Source organism: Cyanistes caeruleus, chromosome 26 (genome assembly GCF_971803275.1).
Source record: "Cyanistes caeruleus chromosome 26, bCyaCae1.hap1.1, whole genome shotgun sequence".
In the NCBI taxonomy this organism is placed as follows: Eukaryota; Metazoa; Chordata; class Aves; order Passeriformes; family Paridae; genus Cyanistes; species Cyanistes caeruleus.
Window position 1 is genome coordinate 3,148,567 of NC_141726.1, and position 23,630 is coordinate 3,172,196.

The 23,630-nt window shown below is 52.8% G+C and overlaps 1 protein-coding gene across 6 annotated transcripts; it reads right to left on the reverse strand.

Moving 5' to 3' along the window:
- Positions 1–145: 145 nt before the first annotated feature.
- AGO1 (argonaute RISC component 1) lies at positions 146–23,275 on the reverse strand. 6 transcript variants are annotated; one of them, XR_015279358.1, is made up of 21 exons: positions 23,136–23,262; positions 16,018–16,201; positions 15,164–15,284; positions 14,852–15,033; positions 14,464–14,600; positions 14,228–14,362; positions 13,886–13,973; positions 12,653–12,800; positions 12,431–12,550; positions 11,498–11,620; positions 10,954–11,087; positions 9,553–9,737; positions 9,233–9,392; positions 8,856–8,946; positions 7,009–7,203; positions 6,748–6,882; positions 5,760–5,861; positions 4,757–4,956; positions 3,838–4,333; positions 3,545–3,588; positions 146–421 (listed from the first exon to the last, which is right to left on the reverse strand). XR_015279358.1 is itself a non-coding variant. In XM_086863477.1 (19 exons), exons 1-19 carry the CDS (start codon positions 23,158–23,160, stop codon positions 4,225–4,227), a joined length of 2,574 nt encoding a protein of 857 aa, XP_086719603.1. In that variant the 5' UTR covers positions 23,161–23,274; the 3' UTR covers positions 146–4,224. The 6 variants fall into 6 exon arrangements, 1 of the variants encoding a protein (XP_086719603.1); XR_015279359.1 differs by having other exon boundaries at positions 306–421; positions 3,842–4,333; XR_015279357.1 differs by lacking the exon at positions 3,545–3,588 and having other exon boundaries at positions 3,842–4,333; positions 23,136–23,275.
- Positions 23,276–23,630: the final 355 nt, after the last annotated feature.

Consider the following 23,630-nt stretch of genomic DNA (forward strand, 5'->3'; position numbering starts at 1 on the left):
GTGTTTCTCTCATTGGACAGTGAGAGGTGTTGGATCCTGTGCAGCGTCTGCTGCAATTTGGCTCCAGTCAGTGTTTCCCTGTTTGTCCCCCAGCCTTTCCCTGGGATGCACATGTCCCTTCCCCACGCGATGTGACTCAGGAGTATTTTTATGTCAATAAAAACATATTCACATTGCTTTTATTTAGGTCTTCTGCCAACAGTTACAGGGTAACAGACACTCGGGACTGCAAAGTTGAAGTTACAAGCAAAATCAGGACCAAGGCAAAAAAAAACCCCACAAATGCAATTAAATCAAATCCAATATAAATACAATGTTCTGGAGCTCTTTAATCATACTGCTTTTTTTAATAAAGAGGTGGTTAGGATCTTACAGTATTTTCTTTTGGCCTAATCCAAGGACTTTGTTACTCTTCACCAGTCTTAATTCCACACATACAAAAAAAAAAAAAAAAAAATTGATACTCAACCTTTAAAATATAAGCCATATTTTCTTAATAAAATAAGTTTTGTGCTGCTGCTTGTTTAGTAAGTACTGTACATCAACTGTTCACGGCTATTTAACAAATGGACCATACAGAGTTCAAGCTAAAGCAAAAAAAAAACCCACAAGAAAAATAACAACCCAAATGGAGCATCCTGTAAACACCCTATGTACAGTCCCACACTTGCTCATAGAAAGGAGGTACGAAAGGGGCTGGAAATCGAACACAAAAGCACTGGAGTCCTGGAAATTTTCTTTCACAACTATTGAAGTGCAAATCACTCGGGCAAGATACGAATTTCACTTGTTTATTGCTCTCCTGCTGTCTGGCTTCCCTTCCTGAAACAATCACATTCTTTTATTTCACACTGATTTTCCAAGAAGAAAACCTTCCGTGAGGCAACGCTGGATGCTTGGGCTGTTTGAGACATCATGTGCGATCCCAGAACACCCTGACTGCCCTGGAAGCTTCAGGGAGAGGGCAGAGCAACCCTCCTGCCCCATTCTTTTCAGATATGAGATAAGGGAAACGACAGCATTCAACAGGTAAATGAAAGCTACTCCTCTTCCCACAGAACTGCATGCACTCAGCGACACTTCCAATCGCAGGTGGAACTCGTGCGCATGGAGAAGGCAGAGACTCAGAGCTGATCAGGATGCCCGTGTGGGGTTTGTGGCTAACTACAGATCCTGATTTGTACCTGGGTTAACACCTATCCGCTACAGGCAGCAAAACGCACCTCAACATGCAGCTACTCGTTTGCATCTCGGACAAGAGAGGGGAAGAAATGCCAATGCTGGAGCGCGGAGAGGGTACAGTGCATAGTCTGGTATAGAAAACATGCAGGTCACTCCAACCTCTCTATAAACTTCTTCAAAGTGGAAACAGGGTTTAAAGGGCACAGCAGCTACTGAGATTGGCTTTTTTGTTTATCCAAAACCATGAAAACCCAACACAGAGGGTGAAATAAGGTCAGAACATGATCTGCAAGTCAACAGCTGAGAGTTTCAGAAGCTGTGAAGCTTTTGTGTAGTTAAAATTGCTGTTAAAAGTAGGTGCTACATCAGCAAGTCTTCATTCATAGTTTTCTATGAACAGCCACCTTACAAATGAGTGCAAATCTTAAAGGTCCATTTTACATTTCAAGTCTCAAGGTTAAAAAAAAATTGTTACAGAGCAACAAGCTGTTTCTGTAAATGCCCACGCTATCTCTTTTCAAATGGTTAAAAATGGCACATGCTATGCCACAGCTACTAAAAGACATTTCAGAATTCTAGACCCAACTAAAACACTAAAATAAAAACAAGGAACCAAAATACCTTTGCCCCTCACTGCAGAGCAGCAGCCAGGTGCATTCCGGTGTAATGCTGGTGAACAAACTGATTTGCAGAGAGAACCTTGACCTTGACCCCGATTTTATTCATAAGGAGGAGCCTTCTAACACCAGGTGAGCGGGAACAGCCCCTCTGAGATTGTTTTGCTTTCAGTGAACACAATCCAGAGTTCGGAGGATGAGATGGAGGTGCTGATTGGTGTCACTATGCAGGCACTTGTGTAGAGGAATGTAGGCTTCTCATGTTGACACTTAAGTGTTGATGTGTTCCCTACGCTCTAAAAGCCTTTCTAAGAGTTCCCTACCTACTGACCACGGATGGTTCCTGGTCTCCTCCCTGTCACCTTGAGGGTATACAGCAGTGGAGGTTGACACAAGGTACAAAGGAGGATATGAACTGTGGTCTTGAGGAAAACAGGACTGTGCTAAACGTAGGATCTTCACCAAACGTGACATCAGTGGGCTCAGCACTTAGTTTGCATAGCATAGTGATGTTGTCACTGTTCACAAACACGTTGCCCCAAAAGAAAATGGGAAGAGTGAATTCCCAGGGTTAGGACAGCTCAATAGGCCAACATAACCGGTGTGGTTTTCATGAAGGCAAGGCAAGTTTCAACGTCAGAAAGTACAAACCAAAGAGGTTTTCATGTGCTCCTGTCTGCGCATGGGCCAGGGGCAGCGCTTGTGTGGGGCCACTTGGGAAACGCGTTCAGCAGGAAAATGATACCAGAGCTCTTCCCCTCAGAGCGTGGCAGGAGCGTGTGCCTCATTTGTCTCTTGAAGGAAGCGCTGTGAACACTTTCATAGAAAAAACCCCAGATAATGTGCCCGGATGATATTGGTACTGAGCTGCCACCACGGTCCCGCCACCATGCGTACGGTCACTGTGCAGCAAAATGGGTCTGAAAAGCAGTGACCAGGTTCCTGTGGGGGAAAAGGCTGTTTTCCTGGTACAAGGACAAATCAGGAGTTTCCCCCATAACAACAACAGGGATTTCATCATTCTAAGGAACAATCTGGTGTGCTTTCAGAATAAAAACCCTGGGCATGAGAGCAGTGATACCATGACACAAAGAGCAGCAAAACCTAGCAGCAGAGAGGGTGAGAGCCTGGGTGCTGGAGGTGGAGATATGGTAGGTGGGAAAGCAGGCCTGGGCAGACACATGCCGAATGCACATGGGCAACGAGCACTGTGGAGCACCTGGCACAGCACAGGCTGCAGTCGGCAGCACTCATTGGACAGAAACGGAGAGCTGTGGTGTGAGCATACAGCCTCAGGAAGTGCGGGGATGTAATCTCTGAGAATGTTAATGACTTGTGGATTTTGGCAACAGACTCAATATCGTATAAAAATAATGTTTAGTAAAAAATCCCGGTGTCCATCATAAAAATTCAGGGGGGGGGGAAAAAACCTAAAGAAAAACATGGATAGCGCTTTCTGTCCTCATGGGATTGAGATGCCCCCATTTGTCAGAAACAGTTTTAAATAACAAATACATTGAAAACAAAAATGGGTCAGCAGCCATTAAACGTGTCCTGTATGAAAGTGCACATCTTTCAATGGGGTTTAACCACTGTGAGGTCATGATCTGACACAAACTGCAACTGAGGACCATAAAAATTAACTCCTTCCGATGGAAATATGGACCACCATCAAGACAAGATTACTAGTTTCCTTACAAGATTAAAAACATTGAAATTTTGCAGCATCATAGTAAGGCACTCACCCATGGAAAAGTCTGTGACTGTTGCTTCGAGCGGCAGCAGCTGACTAGCTTGTAACATGAGGAAGACAGTTTTCAGTTCTGAGCTAAGTGCTAGGGTGCCTTACATTATCCAGGGGGAATTACTCGGGGGTGGGGAACTGTTAGTGTTACAATTCTCCTATAAACTAGTTTGTTTTTTTTCTTTTCCCCTCAACCCATTAAAGCATCTCATAATCTAAAATATTAGTTTTATAAATCTAGTCTTCTGTTTTAAGGCTCTAAAAATCCCCTCCCCCCAACACCCAAAAAAATACCTACCAGCGCCTGGTGGGCAACGGAGGACCAAAGCCGCCAGTTCACAGTCAGGAGTCTCTAGTATTGCATCTTAAAAATGAAAACCTGCTTCCGCCTCCTGGGAGTTTTATCCCTTCCCTTGAACGCCTTCATGTGTTTGGTCAGGTCAAAATTTTGCAAAGCCAGAAAAAATTAAAAAAATTATCATCATCATCAGTCTCTTCCAATCCTACAAAGGTGTTGGATCGTTCTGTCCCATGGTGCTGGTCTCCTGCCTCGAGTCGACACTGCCTGCCCTGCAGTGATTTCTCATTGAAAAAAAAAACAAGGTGTTCCAATGCTTCCTTTTTTGTATGGCTCCTACAAATCTGAAAGCTTTCTTGAGTGAGGTAACAAAAGTTAGGCTTTCAAGCAAAGTACATGGTACGTAAAGTGTCCTGATGAACCTGCACAGCCTTTGCCAAGGCCTGGGGGTCTCTGCCGTTGCTCTGTCCAGATATATGGCTGCCCTCACCACTGAAAATCAAGGAAATCACTGTGTAATTATTTCATATTTTCCCCATGGGAACACTGAGAAACTCCCCTGGAGATGGGGATCAGCTGAATGCTGGCAGCACAGAAGTCACCTCACTGCAGTGCATAGGGATGCTGTGCATGCTGGTGATTGTGCCTGTACTGCAGGTTCCAGCACCTTAAGGCAGCTGGAAATGCTCAGACACCCAAGGAATGCTCCCACAAGCCTGGGAGGAGTTCAGGATAGGATTTAACCCTCCTTTATCCCCATTCCCCCTGTGCTGGGCTTTAAGAGGATGCAGCTACATGCAGGTCTTCCCCTAGAAAGGCTCTGCTGCAGCATTCAGACACAGGCACTTTCAAATATCAAGGTACCCTGGCCATGCATGGCTCTGCCCTCCCAGGGCCACGGGCTGTGCTCCTCACCTGTCGTGCTCCTTATCCACGAGATGGTACCGTGCCCGGAACGCCACCAGCCGGGCGTAATAGGCTGGGGCCGGGATGGAGACGGAGCGGGTGCAGCGCACGTAGGTATGGCACAGCTGGTATGTGAGGATCTGCAGCTCGTCTGCCGTGAACCGGTTGTCATCCCAGAGCACGTAGTAGTGGGATGGCCGGCTCGTGCCCTGGGAAGGAGGGGGCCGGTGTGAGAGATACTGCTTACACCCGGATGAAACTGCCTCACATCCCCATCATCCCCTCTTTGATCCAAATGATCTGTCAGCTGGCCTTGGTAGGAAGGATGCCTGTGCTTCTCTGCCGTGAGAACCCTACATAGCAGTGAGGCAGGAAAGCCCTTGGCACCAAGATGCAAAGCAGTACTAATGCTGCTGCCTGGTGCCTGTTCCCTCTGTGCCACACAACCCACTGCATTCCCCACTGCATCCCTCACTGCATCCCCATCGCCCTGGGCCAGCTCCTGCTAGCTGCACAGGGGAGGGGAAGCTGAGCAGCCTCCTTTCTGGAAGCAGCTGCCAATTACATGAGTGCAGTTTTTCCAGTCTGGTTTCTGACTAATCTTGGCTGCCTGCAGTCAGGCAGCTGCAGAGCAGGCAGGGACGGCTGGCCTGGCTTTCCCGCCAGACAGCAGGTCCCTACTGACAAGTGGGCACCCCAGCATGCTCAGACACCAGCTGACAAGCTGCTGAATTGGCTACTCTGAAGGAGAAAAATCTCTTAGGAGAGACCCTTGGCTTCGGGAGAAAAACCAAGTACATGCCACACAATGCAGCAGCAGCACGGACCTGGCACCTGCTTGCCAAACCACCGCAGTAGCAGTTCAGATCCAACTATCCTCAAATCCAACTGCCCACATCTCCATGCTAAAGGGAGGCTGTGACAGGGCCAGGACAAATGCACAAGACCACAATCTGCAACATCAGTCAAAAAACCCAGCAGCATCCCAGGAGCCAGCGCTGGAGCACAGTACCTGAATGCCTGCATGACTGCACAGGTAGAAATCAAACTCAAAGGGATGGGTGATATTGGTATCCACTGTTGTTCCTGCTGGGATGTTCCCACTCTTTCCAATCTGCAGGGAATAGAAAGAGATCCAAGCACTGCAGAGTTTGGTTATTTCCAGGTGCCAAGAGCACTGTCCTTAACACAGTTAAGGACATTTGCCCTGCCCCAGGACCATGGTGGAGGGTGCCCATGTCCATTTGAGATGTCGAGATGGTCTCTAAGTGCCCATTCAGAGGGGAGAAAAGCAGCTCATCCTGCTCTGCTCCCCGCCCAAGTAGGTCTGCTGGCATTTTTTGCAGGAATCAACACCAGGCATGACAGGGAGACAGCAAACGGCATGGGAAAGAGAGCATCAGGGTGAGGGCTGGGCAGGGGCCCATCCTACTTTAGAGATGAGGATTAAGTGAGCAAAACTCCAGGGATGTCTGTAGAGCATGTTCTGGAGTCTGTGCCACAAGATACTGGGGCTTTTAAATCCTAATAAAAAACTGTCCTTAATTCTCAAGATTAAATCTTCCTGCTCATGTGGAGCAGTCTGGTTAGACTCAATCTGACCATTAAATTCAGATGAAATCTAGGAACAGTGACAGCAATCAGTGTTACTGCAGAGCACACATGAACAAGCTGTGAGCAAGCAAGGGGTTATTCAACCTGTCACATCAGCAACTCCAGCTATCACCAAAACAACAGATGTTTTCAAGCTAACAGAGGCTATTTCAAGAGTCACCAGGATCATCAGCACACAGTAACTCATAATAACAGCAAACAGCTGGCTGGGGTTCTAGAAGCAGACTAATCCATGTGGCTGTAGGCGTTCACTGAGCAGCACGTTTCATTCAGAATGAACTCTCCCTGCCAGTGGTGAGATTTCCCCTTGGCAAAGCCAGGGCTGGCTCTTCCATCAGACAGGGATGAATCAGCCTCCTCCAGCCCTGGCACCCTGCAGCACTCACCCTCTCATTCTTGTCTGCACAGAAGAGCCGGGTGTGATGCCTCTTCTGGACGACAATGTAGGTGATGCCAGGCTGGTAATCCTTCTCCAGTTTGATGCAGGCATCTCGGATTGCCAGGAGCTCATAGTGAAGGATCTGGAGAGACAAAGGCACACAGAATGAGGGGACACACTAGCACCCAGCTGTCTCTGGGCACCCTTAAGGAACCTTACGGGAGCTGGTGCAGCCCCGCTGGCCAACAGGGATCTGAGGGTTCCTCACCTGTGGGAGCTGCCCCTCAGGAACACCATCGCGATAGAAGATGATCCTGGTGGGTTTGAAGCGTGTGGATTTATAGAACTGGATGAGGAGCTCCCTCACCATGTAGGACAAATCCTCAATGATCTCTTGGCGAGGACGCTGCACACGCACCGTGGCACAGTACCGGCTCGGGTGGGCGTCCATGCTGCCCACAACCTGCAGTGACAGACAGGCCAGGCCCATGTCTTACAACAGAAAGGACAGAGGGGATGTGGGACGTTCCCAGCCTCCACCTGCTTCCCAAACACACAGCTGGCCATGGGCAGAGCACCTGAACTCACACATCAGATGGAACAGCAAATACTGTACAGGCAATCAGTGCCCAGAAGGGACATCCATGGTCATGGCCACATGCTGATCTCACACTCTGCCATGCCCTTTTAAACATTTGTGGGAATTTCCAGTGAGACAACTTTGGTTGGTGCCACTGAATGCCGTGGCTGTGGAGGACTGCTGCTGCTTTGCCCCTACTTCACTTTTCCTCCCCGGCAGTGAGAGGAAGTGGGGCTGCCCCAGGACATGGTGGGTCGAGTCACTGAATGGCAATCACTGAGCAGGGAGTTCCCACTGCAGTGCAGGCAGATCTCAGACATGTCAGAGCAACAGGTCAGGGGCAGCTTGGCTTGGCTGTGACACAGGGCTGGGGGAACAGCGTGAATCAAGTGCTGGCCCATGCCAGGGAACAGACACCCAGCTGCCTCACTCCCGACACTCAGCAGCAACTGTCATGTGCCCCATGTCCCCTGAGCAGAGGAGAAGCACCGCAGACTCCACATCCTCAGCAGTGTGAATCTGCTGCCCCAACACTTCCACTTTCGCTTTGCAAACAGAGCTCTGGGGCTGGGGCTCCCCCACGGGAGCCAATGTGTACAAAAAAAATGTTCCTATAGTTTCACAGCCACAGACCCTCTACTACTGTCCAATCAGCAACACACCAAGGACACGGTCAAGTTGCTCCAGAGGCTTTACCCTTCTCCTCCCCTGCAGCTTCAAAAAAGCTTTTGCAAAAATTAAGAAAAAAGCCCCAGTGGTCTTGCACAAACCACAAAAGATATTTTCAGAGGGGAAGCTCCGCTGCCAGGAAACAGCCTGTTCTGTCCCACCCACACCTACAGCAAACAACCCAAAGCCTTTCCCAACCCCTTCTAATTAAGAAAAAAAACATTCCTCCAAAGACAAATTTGCATGCCAAGGAAAACCTGAGCTGTGAGTCTTGGAAAGTTAAGAACTTAACAGGAAAATGCTGATGTGCTTATCCTGCATGGCAACAAGCACAGGGGAGAGTCTCCCAGCCCAATGGAGGCCACAAGCTGTCCCTGGCCCCTCTGGCACTGAGCAGAACTTTGCTCCATGGATGCTCATTATTCATTTGAGAAGAGGCAAATCCTCCTCCACAAAGGGCTTAGAAGCCCAGTCACTCCAGTTTTCCCCATGTCCCAAACCCCAGCTCTCCAGTAGGGGGAAGGTCCCTGAAGGGCTGCAGCTGGACAGGGATGCCCCAGGATGACTCCATGCAGCACTAAGCTCCTGGCACTCTCCAAGGCCACGCTCAGGGCTGGCACATCATAAGCCCCATCTGGTGGCAGCTGCCAGTCTCCCTGCAGTTCCCAAAAACTACAGCTTCCCTGCACAGAGAGGCAGAAAGGGATTGGGATGCAACTTCCCAGGACTGGGATAAGAACACTTGACAGGGTACAGGCCCACCCTGAGAAGTGTCACCATGGGGACAGCAATAACATATGGACACATGAGTCCGATTCCAGCTCCTGCATCCTGCAAGGTTTTTGGGCACCAAGCTGTGAACTTACAGCAGTTATGGAGGGTTTCTTCCCATCTCCTGCTGGCGGGTGAGTGACATCAGCCCCAAGGAAGATCACCGGCTGCTGAAAGACGGCAGAGCTGGTGGGAGAGGAGAGAAAACAAGCTGTCAGCCTTTGGGGCCATCTCAGGGTGATGTACAACCCAATGGAGATGAGCAGATGGTATCAAGGATATCTCCTGACCTCCAACTCTGGCCTGGACACATCAACAGCTCGTTATCAACAAGGTGAAACAAGTTAAAAACCCCCATTTTAAAGAGCTACTTTATGAAGGCCCTCTCTTCTCCATGTAAAGGCAGGCAGACAGCACCACAAGGGACTTGAGGTACAACCCCAAAACTATGCGAGGCAGTAGCAGTACAAACCGTTGGTGAGGCACAAGGATGTTGTTGATCCCGCCAAGCTTGACGTTAATCTTGAGACAGAGGTTGGAAAGAGTCTGTGGGGAGGTTTTCACCACATTCTTGACCTGGACGCACTGCGTGGCCATTCCCAGGAGAGTGTCCCCAACACGCTTCACTTCGGCTGTGGGCAGAGGAAGCAGGTAAGCAGGTAAACATACAGGCAATCAGCCCTACACCACTTCCAGCAACACCCTTGGGAATGGAGAGAGAGAGAACCCTGCAGGAGCCAGTCCTGCAGAGCCAGCCCAAAGCCCTTCTTTCTGTGCTCGCCCCAGACGCACCATACACAGGCGTCTTCCCTGGCAGGATGACAATGATGAGCTGAAGCCCTGAATAGGTGTTCTTCAGGTGTCGGAACATGGGCTCCACGCTGTCTGCACCCTGGGCATACTTGCAGAAGCAGGGCTGGCCCTGGATCGGCATCCCAGCATCCTTGGAGATCTTGCGCAGCTGGTCTGTGAAGTTCCTGTGCCAGGAGGAGAAGCCGTGAGCCCTGAGCCCTCCTGCAGGACAGCTGTGCTACCAAGCACAGAGCCCCATGGCTGAGTGCTGCAGCACAGGACAGAGACAGGGCCAGCACATCACCCATTGGTGGCTCTATGGCACCCAGCACATGCATGGCACAGGAAACACAAGACCAGCACATGTCAGGGTTAAACTATCCCCTCTTGGTGCCGTCTTACCCACGTACTGACTCTTTCTTAATGCAATGGAGCTGAGCCCTTCTCCCTTAGGAAGCTGGAGCAGTGGAGAACAAACCTGCTGCCTGCCACAGCTGATTTCCAGGTGACTGCAAAGCTAATGTCACCCTGCACTTACCATAATTCAGCCACACTCTGGATTTTTGGAATGCGAAGGATTGATTTGATGCGGCGAGAGCCAGAGGGAACGCAGGGCTCACAGCTCTGCTGCAAAGGGATCACGGGGAGGAATATGGTGTCACTGCCACCTGCACCCAGGTACTGCAAACATGGACACTGAGCTCCTCCAAACCTCAAACACTGACCATGCCAAACACCCAGAAGAGACACACAAAGCGCTCACCTCAATGCATCCACTCTCAGTCAGGAGAAACCTGAAGCCCCAGAAGAATCCAAAACCAAAGTGACCATTTCCCTAAGTCAAATAAACTGTTCCTGCTCTGTGTCACTTTGATACAGAAACATATTCTCTAAATTACTTAAGCTTTTCAGAAAGCCCAAAACTTCTCTGTAATAACCCATGGAAAGTTAGGATGCTTCCTACATGAATTACATAATTTCAGATTATTGGAGAAACTTTTAATCCTCAGAACCCCTTCTCTCTGAGGAGATTCAGTCTAGAAGAGTTCAATACAGCTTCAAAGCTGGCAGTTTCATCTCTGAATACTGCAGCTCTCTGATACAAAGAGCAGATCGAGGAGAGCCTGACTGACAACTCACAGGTTCTCCAACCTAGCAGCTTTGTGATGGCTTAGGGACCATTTGCAGCTGGGACAAACAGTTAGGCTCCCTGGATAAACCAAGAGCAGCAGGAACTGGACACCCCACATTAGACTGGTACCACAAGCAGTGGAGCTTCCTGCAGCTCCAGCACTGGTGATGCTGGACACACAGTCCCCAGCTGCGAGCAGCAGTGTGGCCACCTCTGGAGCCACGGCCCCTCTGGCTTCCCCCACCCACATGGGCTGCCCCTTTCCTTACTTCAGCACCTCCTCTCGACACTGCTTCTGCGGGGCAAAGCAGGCAATGGCCCAGACTTTGATCTCAATGCCGTTGTAGAACTGCTTCCCTCGCATGTCCCACACGCCCTGGTTGGGAGTTGCAATGGCCCGGTTCTGCAAGGCAAACAGAGGGTCAGAGCGCGGCCGCAGCCTGCCCAGCCCCGCAGCCCCAGAGCCCCTGCGTGGGCTGGGGCTGTGCTCCCTGTCCCAGTGCTGGAGCTGGAGCTGACTCCCTGGCGATGGGCAATCCACAGCCTCAGCTCCTCAGCAGTGACAGAAAATTCACCCAAGCTGCTCTATGCTGAGCACCCCTCTCCTCTTCATCTCATCACCAATGACTCTTGGCTACAACGTTCAGAACCAGTTATATTACAAAAAACTCAAAAACCACAAAGCTAAGGCACTTTGATAAAACATTCCAGCTCTAAGGTGAACGTAACACAACTTTTGCTCAGAAACAGTGTTTCCAAGTGTTCACAGCATCTCCCTGCACAGTGCAGCCCAGCCCAGGCAGCCCCACTTACCCGGCCTCCATACTGCAGGATGGGAGCAGGCAGGACCCGCCCTGTCACCTCAGTCATATCATCCTTCACTTTGATCCCAAACTCCTGAATGTATGGATCCAGGTTGTAGCTGGCATTCTTCATCTGCAGAGAGCAGGAAGGGCCACAGGAAGGAGTAAGACCAACTGCTGCATCCCAGGCAGCTGCAGCTGGCCAGCAAATGTGGCCACCTGAAGCCGTGTTCTCCACAGAGCTGCAGGTGGAGCAGCTCTGACAGGGGAGGACAAGCAGATCAACACTGAGGCTCAAACCCTCTCCTGCAAACTGACCCAGGGGGACCTAATTTTGAAACACACTAACTAATGCAACTAACTGCACAGCCTGCTCCTGAAATTTAAGATTTCAACAGGAAAGTTCAGACTGGCAAGAAACTTAACGAGTTCCAGAAGGAATACCAAATGTCCCTGGCTTCAAAAGCCATGCACATATGTACAAATGTACACATTTGGGGAGCAACAGCCCCGTTAACCAGTGACCAGGCACGGACAGAGTTCCTGTACTGCAGCCCCACCACACAGCCCCACTAACACCCACAGCCAGGAGTGTGTCTCTAATCTGTTTCCCATTTTTAGTTCCAGCTCCCTTTGGGTCAGGTTCCATCAGTGCAAGGGTGTGAATTTGCTGTATGTGCATTTGCATGGTCTCTTTGAGCCAGGCTCCCCTGTGCCAGTGTCCATTACATACACACAGATACCTCTGCACAGGGATTCAGTGGGAAGAGGGAGATAAAGCCCCACCATTAAGCTCACCAACACCTTCTCAGTGGGTCACAGCTCTCCACCACAGAGCAGCTGAGGAGCAGGACCATGGCAATGTCCAACACAGACACAACACCATAACCTGCTATCAGTGCCAAGCCCCAGTCCTGCCCCGGCAGGGACCTGTGTCACGTACCAGGCGACTAATTTCCTCCTGTCTGTCTGGGGCAGACCTGGCTGTTGCTTTTATCATGGTTGACGTTTGATTGTCCGTGAGCTTCTTGATACACCGCTGACCTGCCACGATGTTACACACCTGCACGGGGAGGGGACAGACAGCAGCCATGTGTTGGGGACAGGTAAGACCCAAGGGGACCACAGCTGAGCACAGCCCCAAACAACAGCTGCCAACACTCACCTCCAAGGGAAGGTACGTGTGTTTCTGTTCCTGGCCAACCTGGAGACAGGGCAGGTGAGGGTATTTCAGCTGCAGGTTGTATTTCTGCTTGAAGTACTGAGCCACTGTGCACTCCACTGTCTGACCACTCTCCAGCTGCAGCGGGAACCTGGAAGACACAGGACATGAAAGATGCACCTACTCAGAACAGACACTTCAGAACTCAGGCACTATGTACTGTGGCTGGGCAGAGGGAGCTGCTGGGCTCCCACCCTGAGCTGCCATACAACAAAATAAAAAGCACAAGATATTTTCAGAAATGGAGTCAAGAATACTCTTACCCTAGTGTGGGAGTGAGGTCCCTAAATAAAACTCTTCCTCACTAATCCAGTTAATCAGGACAAATGTTTATTGCAGGACATGCCACACATGCCACGGTTGGGCAAAAAAAATAGAGCACACTGGCACTCCAGAGGGTTTCTGTGCCTGGTGTCCTCCCTGGGAGTTGAACTGGGAAAGGCTAACTGGCCTCTCCAGGTACAGGACAACAGTTGCAGGGTAGGCAGAGAGAGGCAGGAGGGGAACATTTCCCCTCAAAAACAGAGGGGAAAAAAAAGCCCAAACTTCCTGGCTGCAGAGCTGAGATGTGCCATGACACCCACAGCTGGAGCACAATACCCATCCTCAGCCAGCACCAGCTGCTCCCAGCTCCATAAAGAGCTCCATGAAAATTCAGAATTGACCTGATATTCTGTAGAGAACCAAAATTACAGGAGAACCAGGCTGACTACATCAGCGAGGTGCCATGTTCCTCCTGCTCTCACTAAGCCCCAAGGGTGCAACCCAAGGATGCTGGTGCACAGGAGACACCAAGGAGCCAGGGCCAGGCTGCTCCCAGGCACGCACAAAAAATTCCACGGCAGACACTTGTGTTAGCCCCTGACAAAGTCTCTGCTCTGGCAGTGACTATTTTAAGAATGAAAAAAAACAAACCCAGAGGCAAAAACTAGGACAATTCCTGGCATATCGGCTCCCGCCCACCACCATGCTCCGCCTGCCAGACACAGCATCCTCTGCACTCCCATTGCCCTGCATCCCACTCCACACATGGCACAGGGCTGCGGAGCCCCTGACACGTCTCCTTTTGTCATCAAAGACTGGAGCTTCCTGTTCAGTTCTGCCTAATGACACCAGCAGCTGTTAACAAAGAGAACAGCCCAGATTTTTCCAAGGGCATCTGCCCACCCGCCTTACGTCTGGTGGCTGGCTGGCCGTCGGGTAACGTTACACACACGGTATTTCCTCTTCATCTGCCCACAGTGGGTCACCTCCACCTTCAGACCTGAAGTGAGACAGGGAGACACAGCACAGTCATGATGAAGATGGGAGCAATTCCCCTTTGCTCAACTTCCCCAGGACACTGCCAACAGTTTCCTTAACTAATTTCCTGCTTGAAGATACTCCAACAATAGCATGAGGGAGGCACTGGTGTCCCAGAATCAAAATGTGCAACCCCACCTCACTGCAGGGGCTAGGTGGGACACAAGCCACAGTCAGTGTCAGGGGACAGGTTCCAGAGCTCCCTGGGGGCTCTACCTTTGATCTCCTTGGTGAAACGCACTCTCTGTGAGTCCGTCAGGGGCTTGGGCTGCTCATCGATGTTCCGGATGTCCAGCACCTCACACATGAACTCGATGACAGGCTGGGCTTTGTAGAAGGCAGTGGCCGACACTGTGGGACAGACACCACCATGTGTCTCTGCTCTCAACCCACCTTCCCAAATACATCCAAGCCCTCCCACTGCAGCTCCCCAGCATGAGAAATAACGTCACCATCAATGTTGAGCATCATCTTCCACATGGCAGGCCGGACTGACTGGTGGAAGCCAAACCAGACCTCCCTGCCCCCTCCCAGGGGGTGGTAGTAGCCTTCAGGGGGGGAGAAGAAGGAGCGGCCGACAGGAGTGTACCTGTGAACCAGGGCAAACTGTGTCAATGGCACACACTGGGCCCACAGCAGCACCCCCAGATGCCCAAGCTGGCACTCACCCTGCCAGCTGCATCACCCCCTCTATTTCTTTTGCAGGAGCACCCAAGGACAAGGCTGGCACAGCTACCTTCTACAATGACTGTCAAGGCCAGTCTCAGCCACAGCAGCCGGCCAAGGGCAGCAGTGCCCTCCCCTCCCTGGCACAGCCCCATTGTCCCTCAGCGCAGGTACCTCATGGAAGCCAGGTGCCTCATGGCAACATCCAGTGCCTGGACGGACTCCAGTGGGACAGGGATCTGCCCACTGACCAGGGCCTCATGCAGCATGCGCCAGCTCACGATGGCCATCCATTTGATAGAGACCTTAAATATCCTGTCCTTGCCTTCCCCTGGGATCGTCACCTCAAAGTCAACCTGGGTGCAGGAGGGAAGGGACAGTGACCATGGCATCCCTGCAGGGATGAGGCTGGGTCATTTTCTGCTGGTCTTTCCCAGGCAGGAGGGAGGTCTCAGTGCACACATGGGGCTTGCTGCCCCCTCTTACCCGCTCGTTCCCAATGGGTAAGGCCGTGACAGTGTAGATGTTCTTCTTTCCATCGTAGACTGGCTTTCGGTCACCAAAGATCTGTGGTTTGAAGTGCTGCACCATGTACTCCACGACTTCCCTACACAGGCAAGACAGAGGGGGCAGGAGGAGAGAAGGGAGAGGTTTGCTTTGTCATCTTCTTTACAGCCTTTTGCAACCTGTCCAGTCTTCCTCCCTGGGGTAACTGAAAGCAAAGCTGAGACCTCTGAGGCAGGAAAGCCCCTGGACAAGCAGCCACGTGCCTTGTCCTACAGCTCGGTACATTGGCTTTGGCAGGAGTGTACATGGCACTAGGGGGAAGAAGGAGTTGACATGGCACAGGGGAACAGGGGAACACACAGTGGCTGGAGCTGCTGCAGTTATGACTCGCTGCCGAAAGCACATGAAGCATCTGCTCACCAGCCCTCAGGGCACAGAGCTCCCCAGGCTTTGAGGGCAGGAGGGGTCAGGCAGCGAAGAGCACATCAAAAAGAGAAACAAAGAAAAGTACATGATGGCCTGAGGTCTGGGCTTGCTATTTTTAAATCAGGGATTGTTGCCAAAATAGCAGAGCTGCTTTGGACCAGCAGGGACTGTGCTGAGGCTCTGGACCCCTGACACTCCCAGGCCAGGAAGCAGCACTGCTGCACAAACGTGGCTGGGGGGTCCAGCCACCTGTGGGTATCGTGCAGTGCCATGACCCCTGCCAGTGCTGTGACCCCTGCCATAACCCTAATGGTTTCTACTGCAAAGACAGAGACAGGCACTTATAGAGCCTCCACTAGGAAACTCGAAGCAGGGAGCAAGTGCCAAGCCTCTAATACTTGCCTTACCTGTTGACTCTGCGTGGACATTTATCGGGTTTGATATCCACTTCATAATGATACACATCGATCTTGGGAATGTCCACTTCAAAGTAGTTGGCCAGGAGCTTGATGGGCTTCCCAACAGTTCCTATCCCGGGCCGACGCGGTGCTTGAAAAACCTGCTGCAAGGGGGGCAGGTATGCGCCTGCAGCTGTGGAAGAGAGCACAGGTCAGAAGGGCTGCCAGGGACCCCATACTCATACAGACAGACAGATCTCAAAGAGTCACAGTGCTCTCCATCACCACATCCTGAACAGGAAGGTAGGTCTCCCACTACCCCTCCTCCTGGCAGGAGGTGGCAGTGGCAGAATTCAGAGCAGCACACCAGGAAGCAGCTTCCCTGGGCACCATCTGGGGAACACTGGTGCCAGCCGAGCTGCTGAAGGGCAGTGCCAGGGCACAGTGTCCCCACCAACTCCCTTGGCACAGGCTCCAGCACTGCCACCTGCTATGGGAGAGCAGCATCAGCTCTACTGTCACAGTGGTCCTTTCCAAGGGGGTGCAATTCCCTGGATAATCTGTCAACAGGGACACAACAGATACATTTCCCCTCCATTCCCCAGCAAATTCCAACTTACTGTTGGAGGGAGGATGCCATGAGAATCAGGAAACGCATTATTCCATCTGCACTACACAATTGTTGAACTGCTGGGTTTTGCAAAAAAAACCCAAAAAACAACAACAAAGAACCCCCAAAAACCCCCAAAACAAACCACAAAAAACAACAAAAAATCCAAACCAATCCCAAATCCACACTTGAAGCAGTGTGGGGACCTGTAAAGAGGGAAATACCAGTATTTCCACAATTCCCATTACACAGACTCACTTATGAAGTTCTGGAGATGCATGATGGCACCAGTACATGGCTACAGGATTGAGCTGCATTTCTAAATCAACAGCACCCTTGAACTCAAATGTATCTTAAAATATTGCCACAGAATTATTCCACCTCGCTACTCTCTGAGGTGAGCTCAGCCCTTCCTGCCCCATTCCCACTTTGCCTATCTCCACCCTTCTCAGCCTGCACCTTCTGTTTGTTCCTCAAACACCACAAGGTCCAAGCCAGCTGGGATGGTGTGGGGATCAAGTGTGGGGGTATTCAGAGAGCTCCATCTGTGAGGCCAACTGTCCACATCGGCTCACAAAAGCAACCAGCTCCAATTCAAGCTCCAGAACACATGGTGCTTTTAGCACCCCTTTCTCCCATCCACTTTCTTTTTAAATCCAAATTTCCATTCCAGGCTAAAAATATCAGAAGCAGAAAAACAGTACAGCAGCAAACTAAGCTTCAAATTTGCCTTTTACTTTTGCACCCAAACTTCACAAGACTTTTCCTGCCCATGGAAGGCCACCAGTGCTGCAGGACACCCAGGGGATGGGAGAACTCTTGTGAGCATCCAGGGGATGAACTGCAGAAGTTAATTCTCCAAAGCCAACCTCTGCTCCTGCTTCTGCCCTGCAACAAGAGCTCAAGAGATTCAAAATCTGCTGGGAGCCCCAAGCCTGGGTTCACCTGGCCCCAGCACCTCCTCAGACAAGATAGCACAAGACTTGGAGCAAGGTGGGGATCCCCGAGTCCACTGTGGGGCTCAGACTATGTTGGCACCCACAGCTGACCCAGGACAGGGTCACTGCCAGCTGCCCCCAAAAAACATCTGTACTGCACTTCAGAAGCAGCTCATTTGAAGGAACTGATTTTCAGATGAGCTGCTCCCAGTGTAAGTCATGTCTCCACATGATTAACATTTCTTGGCAATGTCCAGCTCCCTGGCTGTGAGCTGATGCATTTTTAATCACATGGCTCACAAGCAAAGAGGTATTTGCCTCCAGTGCTGCTGGAGCCTCCAGTCCCTGATTTTGAGTGAGGAACCATACCACCCACCTGCAATATCTGTCAGGGGACAGCAGCTCTCCGCTGCTTTCCTGTAGCCACATCAAGCCCAGCACCCACAGCTTCTCCTCCTCTGGATCATCTCACCCCCCAGACAATCCTGGCAGCTGTGTGTAAGCAGGACTGCACACTATGTGCCCAAAGTAACCCCACAGATGCAGGGAACACAGGGCAGTGGACACAGCTGGCCAGCTGCTCAGTGGCACTTGGGTGCTCAAGTGGACCTGAAGCCAAGTAGGGGCTGGCAGGAGTTGCAGAGATGTGACCAATTCACCCCACATCAATCCCACACTTAGCACTGCTTTGGTCACTCCAGGCTTTACCATGCAAACCCTTTTGCCAGAGGATCCCCAAATGCTTAGTGAACATAACACCCTGCAATTAGGCTCATGAATCACAGGTGAAGAAAGGAGCCAGCCTCCAGCAAAACAAAAGTTGGCTCAGAATTTTTGATGGAACACAGAAGATACAGCAAACACAGGGTAAGATAAATGGGCAGAGTGGCCAGAGGGAGAAGCACCTGATGGCACAGGAGATGCTCTGCAAAGACCAGGGAAGGACCATGACCAGCATCGAGGATGGGCAAGTTCAGCCCTGGGCTGACTTAAGAGAGTTTTATTTTGGTGACCATAACACATGGTCCTGGAATGTGACAAGCCAAAGCAGCTGACCAGGCAGCACCTCCAGCACATGAGCCAAGCTCTCACTCAGCCTTGGCTGCTTCAGCCAGGTGGGAGAGACCCCGAAACCCTTTGGTGAACATGCAAGCTTGGCTCATCCTTTCACGTGCCACATTCCTGCACTGGAGCACTCAGGGTCCCTCCATGATTTGCCTCAGTGAAAGCCACCCTTCTCCTGGCTCAGAAGATGCTGCCAGAGAATCCCGGACAGCTCGACTGTCATCCCCAGGCACTTCATGCCTGAAGCCGGCTCAGGGCAGCAGAAAAGAAGCCAGAAAGAAGAAGCCCCGTTAAAAAGCTACCCAGAGTGCATGGAAACAGGGGGGCTTGCAGCACACAGGGGGGTCCTGCATACCTCGACTCTCCATGGGAGCTGCACAGGCTCCTACTTTGTCATGTAAATGCGGGCGCCGGGGCCGGGGGCTGCAGGGCGAGTGTTGTTCCTGCAGCACAATGCGGCCAGTGAGCGGGATGAAATCCGCTGCCATTAGAAATTCCGAGGCCCGGGAGGAATCACAGACTTTCGCACACAAAGCCGTGCCGTGGGGACGCGCCGGCGGCGGAGCATCGACGCCCTTGCGCCGGGTACCGCGGGCAGAGACGGCGGCGAGGGCAAAGCCACCGAAGTGAAAGCAAGTTTGAGGTAATTAGCGCTGGAATACGTTTTGTTTCTGTTATTTATTGTAACAGCTGGGGAACACGACCCGCTGCCCAACAGCTGCCTGCGCCGGGCGAAGCCGCCGGTGGGACAGCATGAAATTACCATGTCATTGAAATCCTCTCCAGCGCCGCATTCAGCCGAGGGGCCGCGGGAACGGGGCCCAGACAAAAGGGAGTTTTATTGCGGCGGGTCCGCGCCGGCCCCCTCTCCGCACACCCACCCGCCAAAATACAGGGAATCAGAGAAGTGCAGACGGGGTCGCGGCACAAAAAATGCCACCAGACATGCAGCGTGGTCCATCCTCACCCCGAGACATCTCCCATCCTAAACCACACCAGAAACAACACGCACTCCCTACCCCCGGAAGTGAAATCCATGTCGGGGAGCAAAGCAAGGGGAAAGGCAGCTGCTGGTGAGGGTGAGCAATTGGCATTCCCAATCTCCAGGCTCGACACCTTCAAAACCACCGGCTCTAAGCAGCAACCAACGCCATTTCACAGAGCCCAAATTTCAAAAAGCCCCATCTCAGCTCTGCCAACCCAGACATCGCTGCCTGTTCCTTCCTGAGTGATCTGAGCACTGCCAGGGTCTTGCACCTGTGGGTGCTTTTTGGTTTGACAGCAAACTGAGTTTCAGCAGGTGATGCATACGGGACAGAGGCTCCGTCTGCAGCCATCAGCCGTCTGCAGCCATCAGAGCTCGGCATTAAACCTGTCTATGCACCAGAGCCTGGCTGCTACAGGCAAGACTGAACTGCCCAAGCTCTGCTCCTGTCCTGCACTGGGGTGGCTGCAGGCAAAAAAATGAGCCAAAACAGGCTCTAAACCAGAGAGTTTTACTCTGTTTTACTACAGACTGACATCATGAAAGCTGCTGAGCTCTTTGTATCCTCACACAAAACATTGCAAAGGACACTGCTGTGCTTCCCACCTGCAAATCACGGGTGACACACTAAAGTGCAAGCTATAAACCTGCCTGGCCAAATTGGTGTCCCTGCACCCTGGGACATGCAGTCACACAGGTTGAGCTGGGCAAGAGTGTGAAGCTGCAGGTGCTGCAACAGAGCACAAGGAACAGCAGCAAGAGTGGTGCCAACTCCATCACACCTGCATGCAGGGGCTGTACTCCAGTTGCTCTGGCTCTGGAGGGCAGCATGGTGATGGCCAGAGGTGTGATGTCAGTGGTTCAAACACCATGAGCCAACCCCTGAGGGTCCTGCCAAGCTGGCCTCAACTGTCCAGCAGCTCTCTTTTCCATCCCTCTGATGGGGTTTGAGAAGCACCAGCACAGCAAGTGCCAGCAACCCCTACTGAGCAAACCCTGGGGTCCCTGCTAATGGCACCGAGCTGGGAGACCGCGAGGACTCCCACTGCGCCTGCACTGCCCAGGCAGTGGCCAGGGACGTGCAGAGCCGGGAGTCGCAGACAAAGGCGGCCCCCAGTGCTGGAGGGACAGGACAAAAGTGATGCCAGCTCCTCTCCATGTCCCACTGTGGCCCCACAGTGCTATCGGCTCCCAGAGCGGAGGTTGAACCTGCCTGTGGCTCCGTGCAGATCACCCTGCCTAAGGAGCAGCTTCCCTGCCTGATTTGGCTTCCTCCTTGCGTCTGCCATCTTAATAATTTGTCTGTGTTTTGTTCTTCCCAGGGTTTAGGGAGAGGCTGCAAAGAGTGTTTAGAGATAAACCATCCGTGCTGTTTCTCCAGGCAAGGTGCTTCTTCTGGCTTTGTTTCTTAGTCTAATCCTGTCCCAGAACCAGGCATACGCAATTTCGTGTTTCCTGAAGATAAAGAGCCCCAACAGATGGAGCAGCTTTGGGGTTTTTGCAAGGTTCAGCACAGGAAGACAACAGTTGAGATTAACAGCCTTTAGGAAGTTTGTAAGGGATAAAGAAAACTAAAAGTTGTGGGAAAATAAGTTTAGTTTTTAAAACCACTGCATGTGTGTACCTCCCTGAGTGCTGCCTGTGGGTCAGATGTCCTGGGTTTTCCCGCTGCCTTTCCAAGCATCTCCATGTTGGGCACATCCAGGCATACACCAGTTTCTGCTTTATTGCCCTGATAAGCCACAGCATCACCAGAGCTTACATGCAAGGCTCAGCCTATACCCAGGGGAGCCACAGCAGGGCAGGATTCACAGCACCTCTGCCAGCATGGGGTTCATAAGTCCCCTGCCCAAGGAGTGAATCTGGGTGAGAGCAGATATCCTTTAGCCAAATTTGGGGACAGAAGGGGAAACTCCCAAGGGTGCAGCAGCAGAGCCCTGCTCCCAGTGCAGCCCTCACAGGCCCAGGGACTGAAACCCAAACCTGTCCACCGAGTGCATCCCCATCCCAATACAAGAGATTCTTTTAAAGTACCTTAAGGGCATTGTTTCAGGCTGGGGTAGAAGAGTGCCCGGCAGCGTTATCTGCGTGGCCCTGAGGCAGGAGCACTGCTATCACCTCAAGGCACCAGCAAAGCCCGTGGTGCCACCAAATCACGGCTTCCAGAGGCCATAAATCAGCCCAAACACAAAGCACCAGAAGCCAGAAGGTAACACAGGCACAGAGAGATTTCTGTACCACACTTAAAGTAAATATCCTAAGAAAGGACTGAAGTTTACAAACTCTCAGCAGGTTTATGTCAAAATCTCACTAGGATGATGTGTTATGGCGGGTGGCAAACCCACCAGAACAAGAGAGATGGCAGGGCAGCAATTGCTGATCCCACTGCCCTGTCCCTCAAAAAGGCAGCAGCTCCCCATCCCCATCACCCCATGCCTCAGAAGGACAGTGACCTGCATGGCCATCACCCCATCCCTCCTTCAGCTTTATTTTAGGCACCAAAATCCTTCTGCGACTCAGGATCGCAAGTTGACGATGCTCAGGCCAGGCACAGGAGCGAGCGGCAGCCGATGCGACGGCCTGGGAACAATCTCCAAACCCCTGCGGAACTGCCCGGCTGCTCCCGTCGCCAGCCGGGCGTACGGAGGTTGTGGCAGGGGACACGGGGGTACAGGGTGGCTCTGGAGCTCGGCCCCGCGGGGCCATGCTCAGCCCCGGCTCCGCGCATGCCCTGGCACGGGCAGAGGAGACGCTCCGTGCTGTCACGGCATACGGCGTCGCCGGCCTCGCGCCAGCTCCAGCCTGCGGCCCGCTCCCTGAACTCGGGGAACTGGGGGGATGGATGGGAAGCAGGGGGATGAAATGGAAGCTGGGGGGGATAAAATGGCAGCTGGGGGGGGGGGGGGTGGTCTGTGGAATTGCAGGGAGAGTGGAGGGTGGTGGAATGGCAGCCGGGGGAATGGACGGGGGTAGTAGGCAGGGGGAATGGAATGGGAGCTTGGGGGAAAGGATGGGGAGCTGGGGGGTTTTTGCTCCTGCTGCTTTTTACAGAACATTCCCCTTGAGCAGGGCTCGCTCCGCGCTGTGGGGACCTGCGGCTGGACGTGACCCCGGCCCTGTGCCCCCTCCTGAGAGGTTTCTGCGAGTCCCTCCATCCCCCCTTCCCCTGCGCCCGTACCGCTGCTGCTTTCGGGGCACCAGGGGGACGTGCCTGCCCTGCAGCCCCGCAGCCGCCCCCGCATCCCCGCTGCTCAGACCCCCGCGCGCCTCCGACAGCCCCCGATCCCCGGTATCGCCCCCGCACATCCCGCGCAGCCGCCACATCCATCACCACCCGCCGCGCTGCCCTCCGCACACCCTCCACCTCGCTCCTCCACCTCCCGCCCCGATCCCCACCCGGTATAGGCCCCCTGGCCCCCGCCGCACACCCGCCCCCCGTTCCACCGGCCTCATCCCTTTCGCCCCCCGTCGCCCTCTCGGCGCTCCCCGGTGCGTAGCGCTCCCACCCCTCCATCCCCGCCGGCGGTACCTGTTCCCGAGGGTCCCGCTTCCATCCCATCCACGCCGGCGCCGCTCCGAGCCGGGGGCCGGGGCAGGGCCGTGCCGGGGGCCGGGGCCGGGCAGGGCCGGGGCCGGTGCCGCAGCCGCCTCACGCCCCTCACGCCGCGCGCACGCGCCGCCGCCGCCCGGCCCCGCGCGCAACAAAGGCGGCGCCCGCCGGCCCTGCCGCCATCTTGGGGCCCGCGGGGAGCGGAGGGACCCAGGGGACCCGAGGGCTCCGCTCGGGACCACGGGGAGTGCCCAGCCGGCGCCTCGCTGCAGCCGGAGGAGCGCTGCCCGACTGCCGGCGCCCGGGCCTCCCGCTGCGCCGTTGCCACAAATATTTATTTCGTGGTTTTTCCTTTTTTTTGGCGGGTGTGGGCATGTTTGTTTTGGTTTTTGTTTTGGTTTTTTGTTTTGTTGGGGGTTTTTTTACATTTTGTTTTGGTTTTTTATTTTTTTATTCATTTTGTGCGGGCGGGCC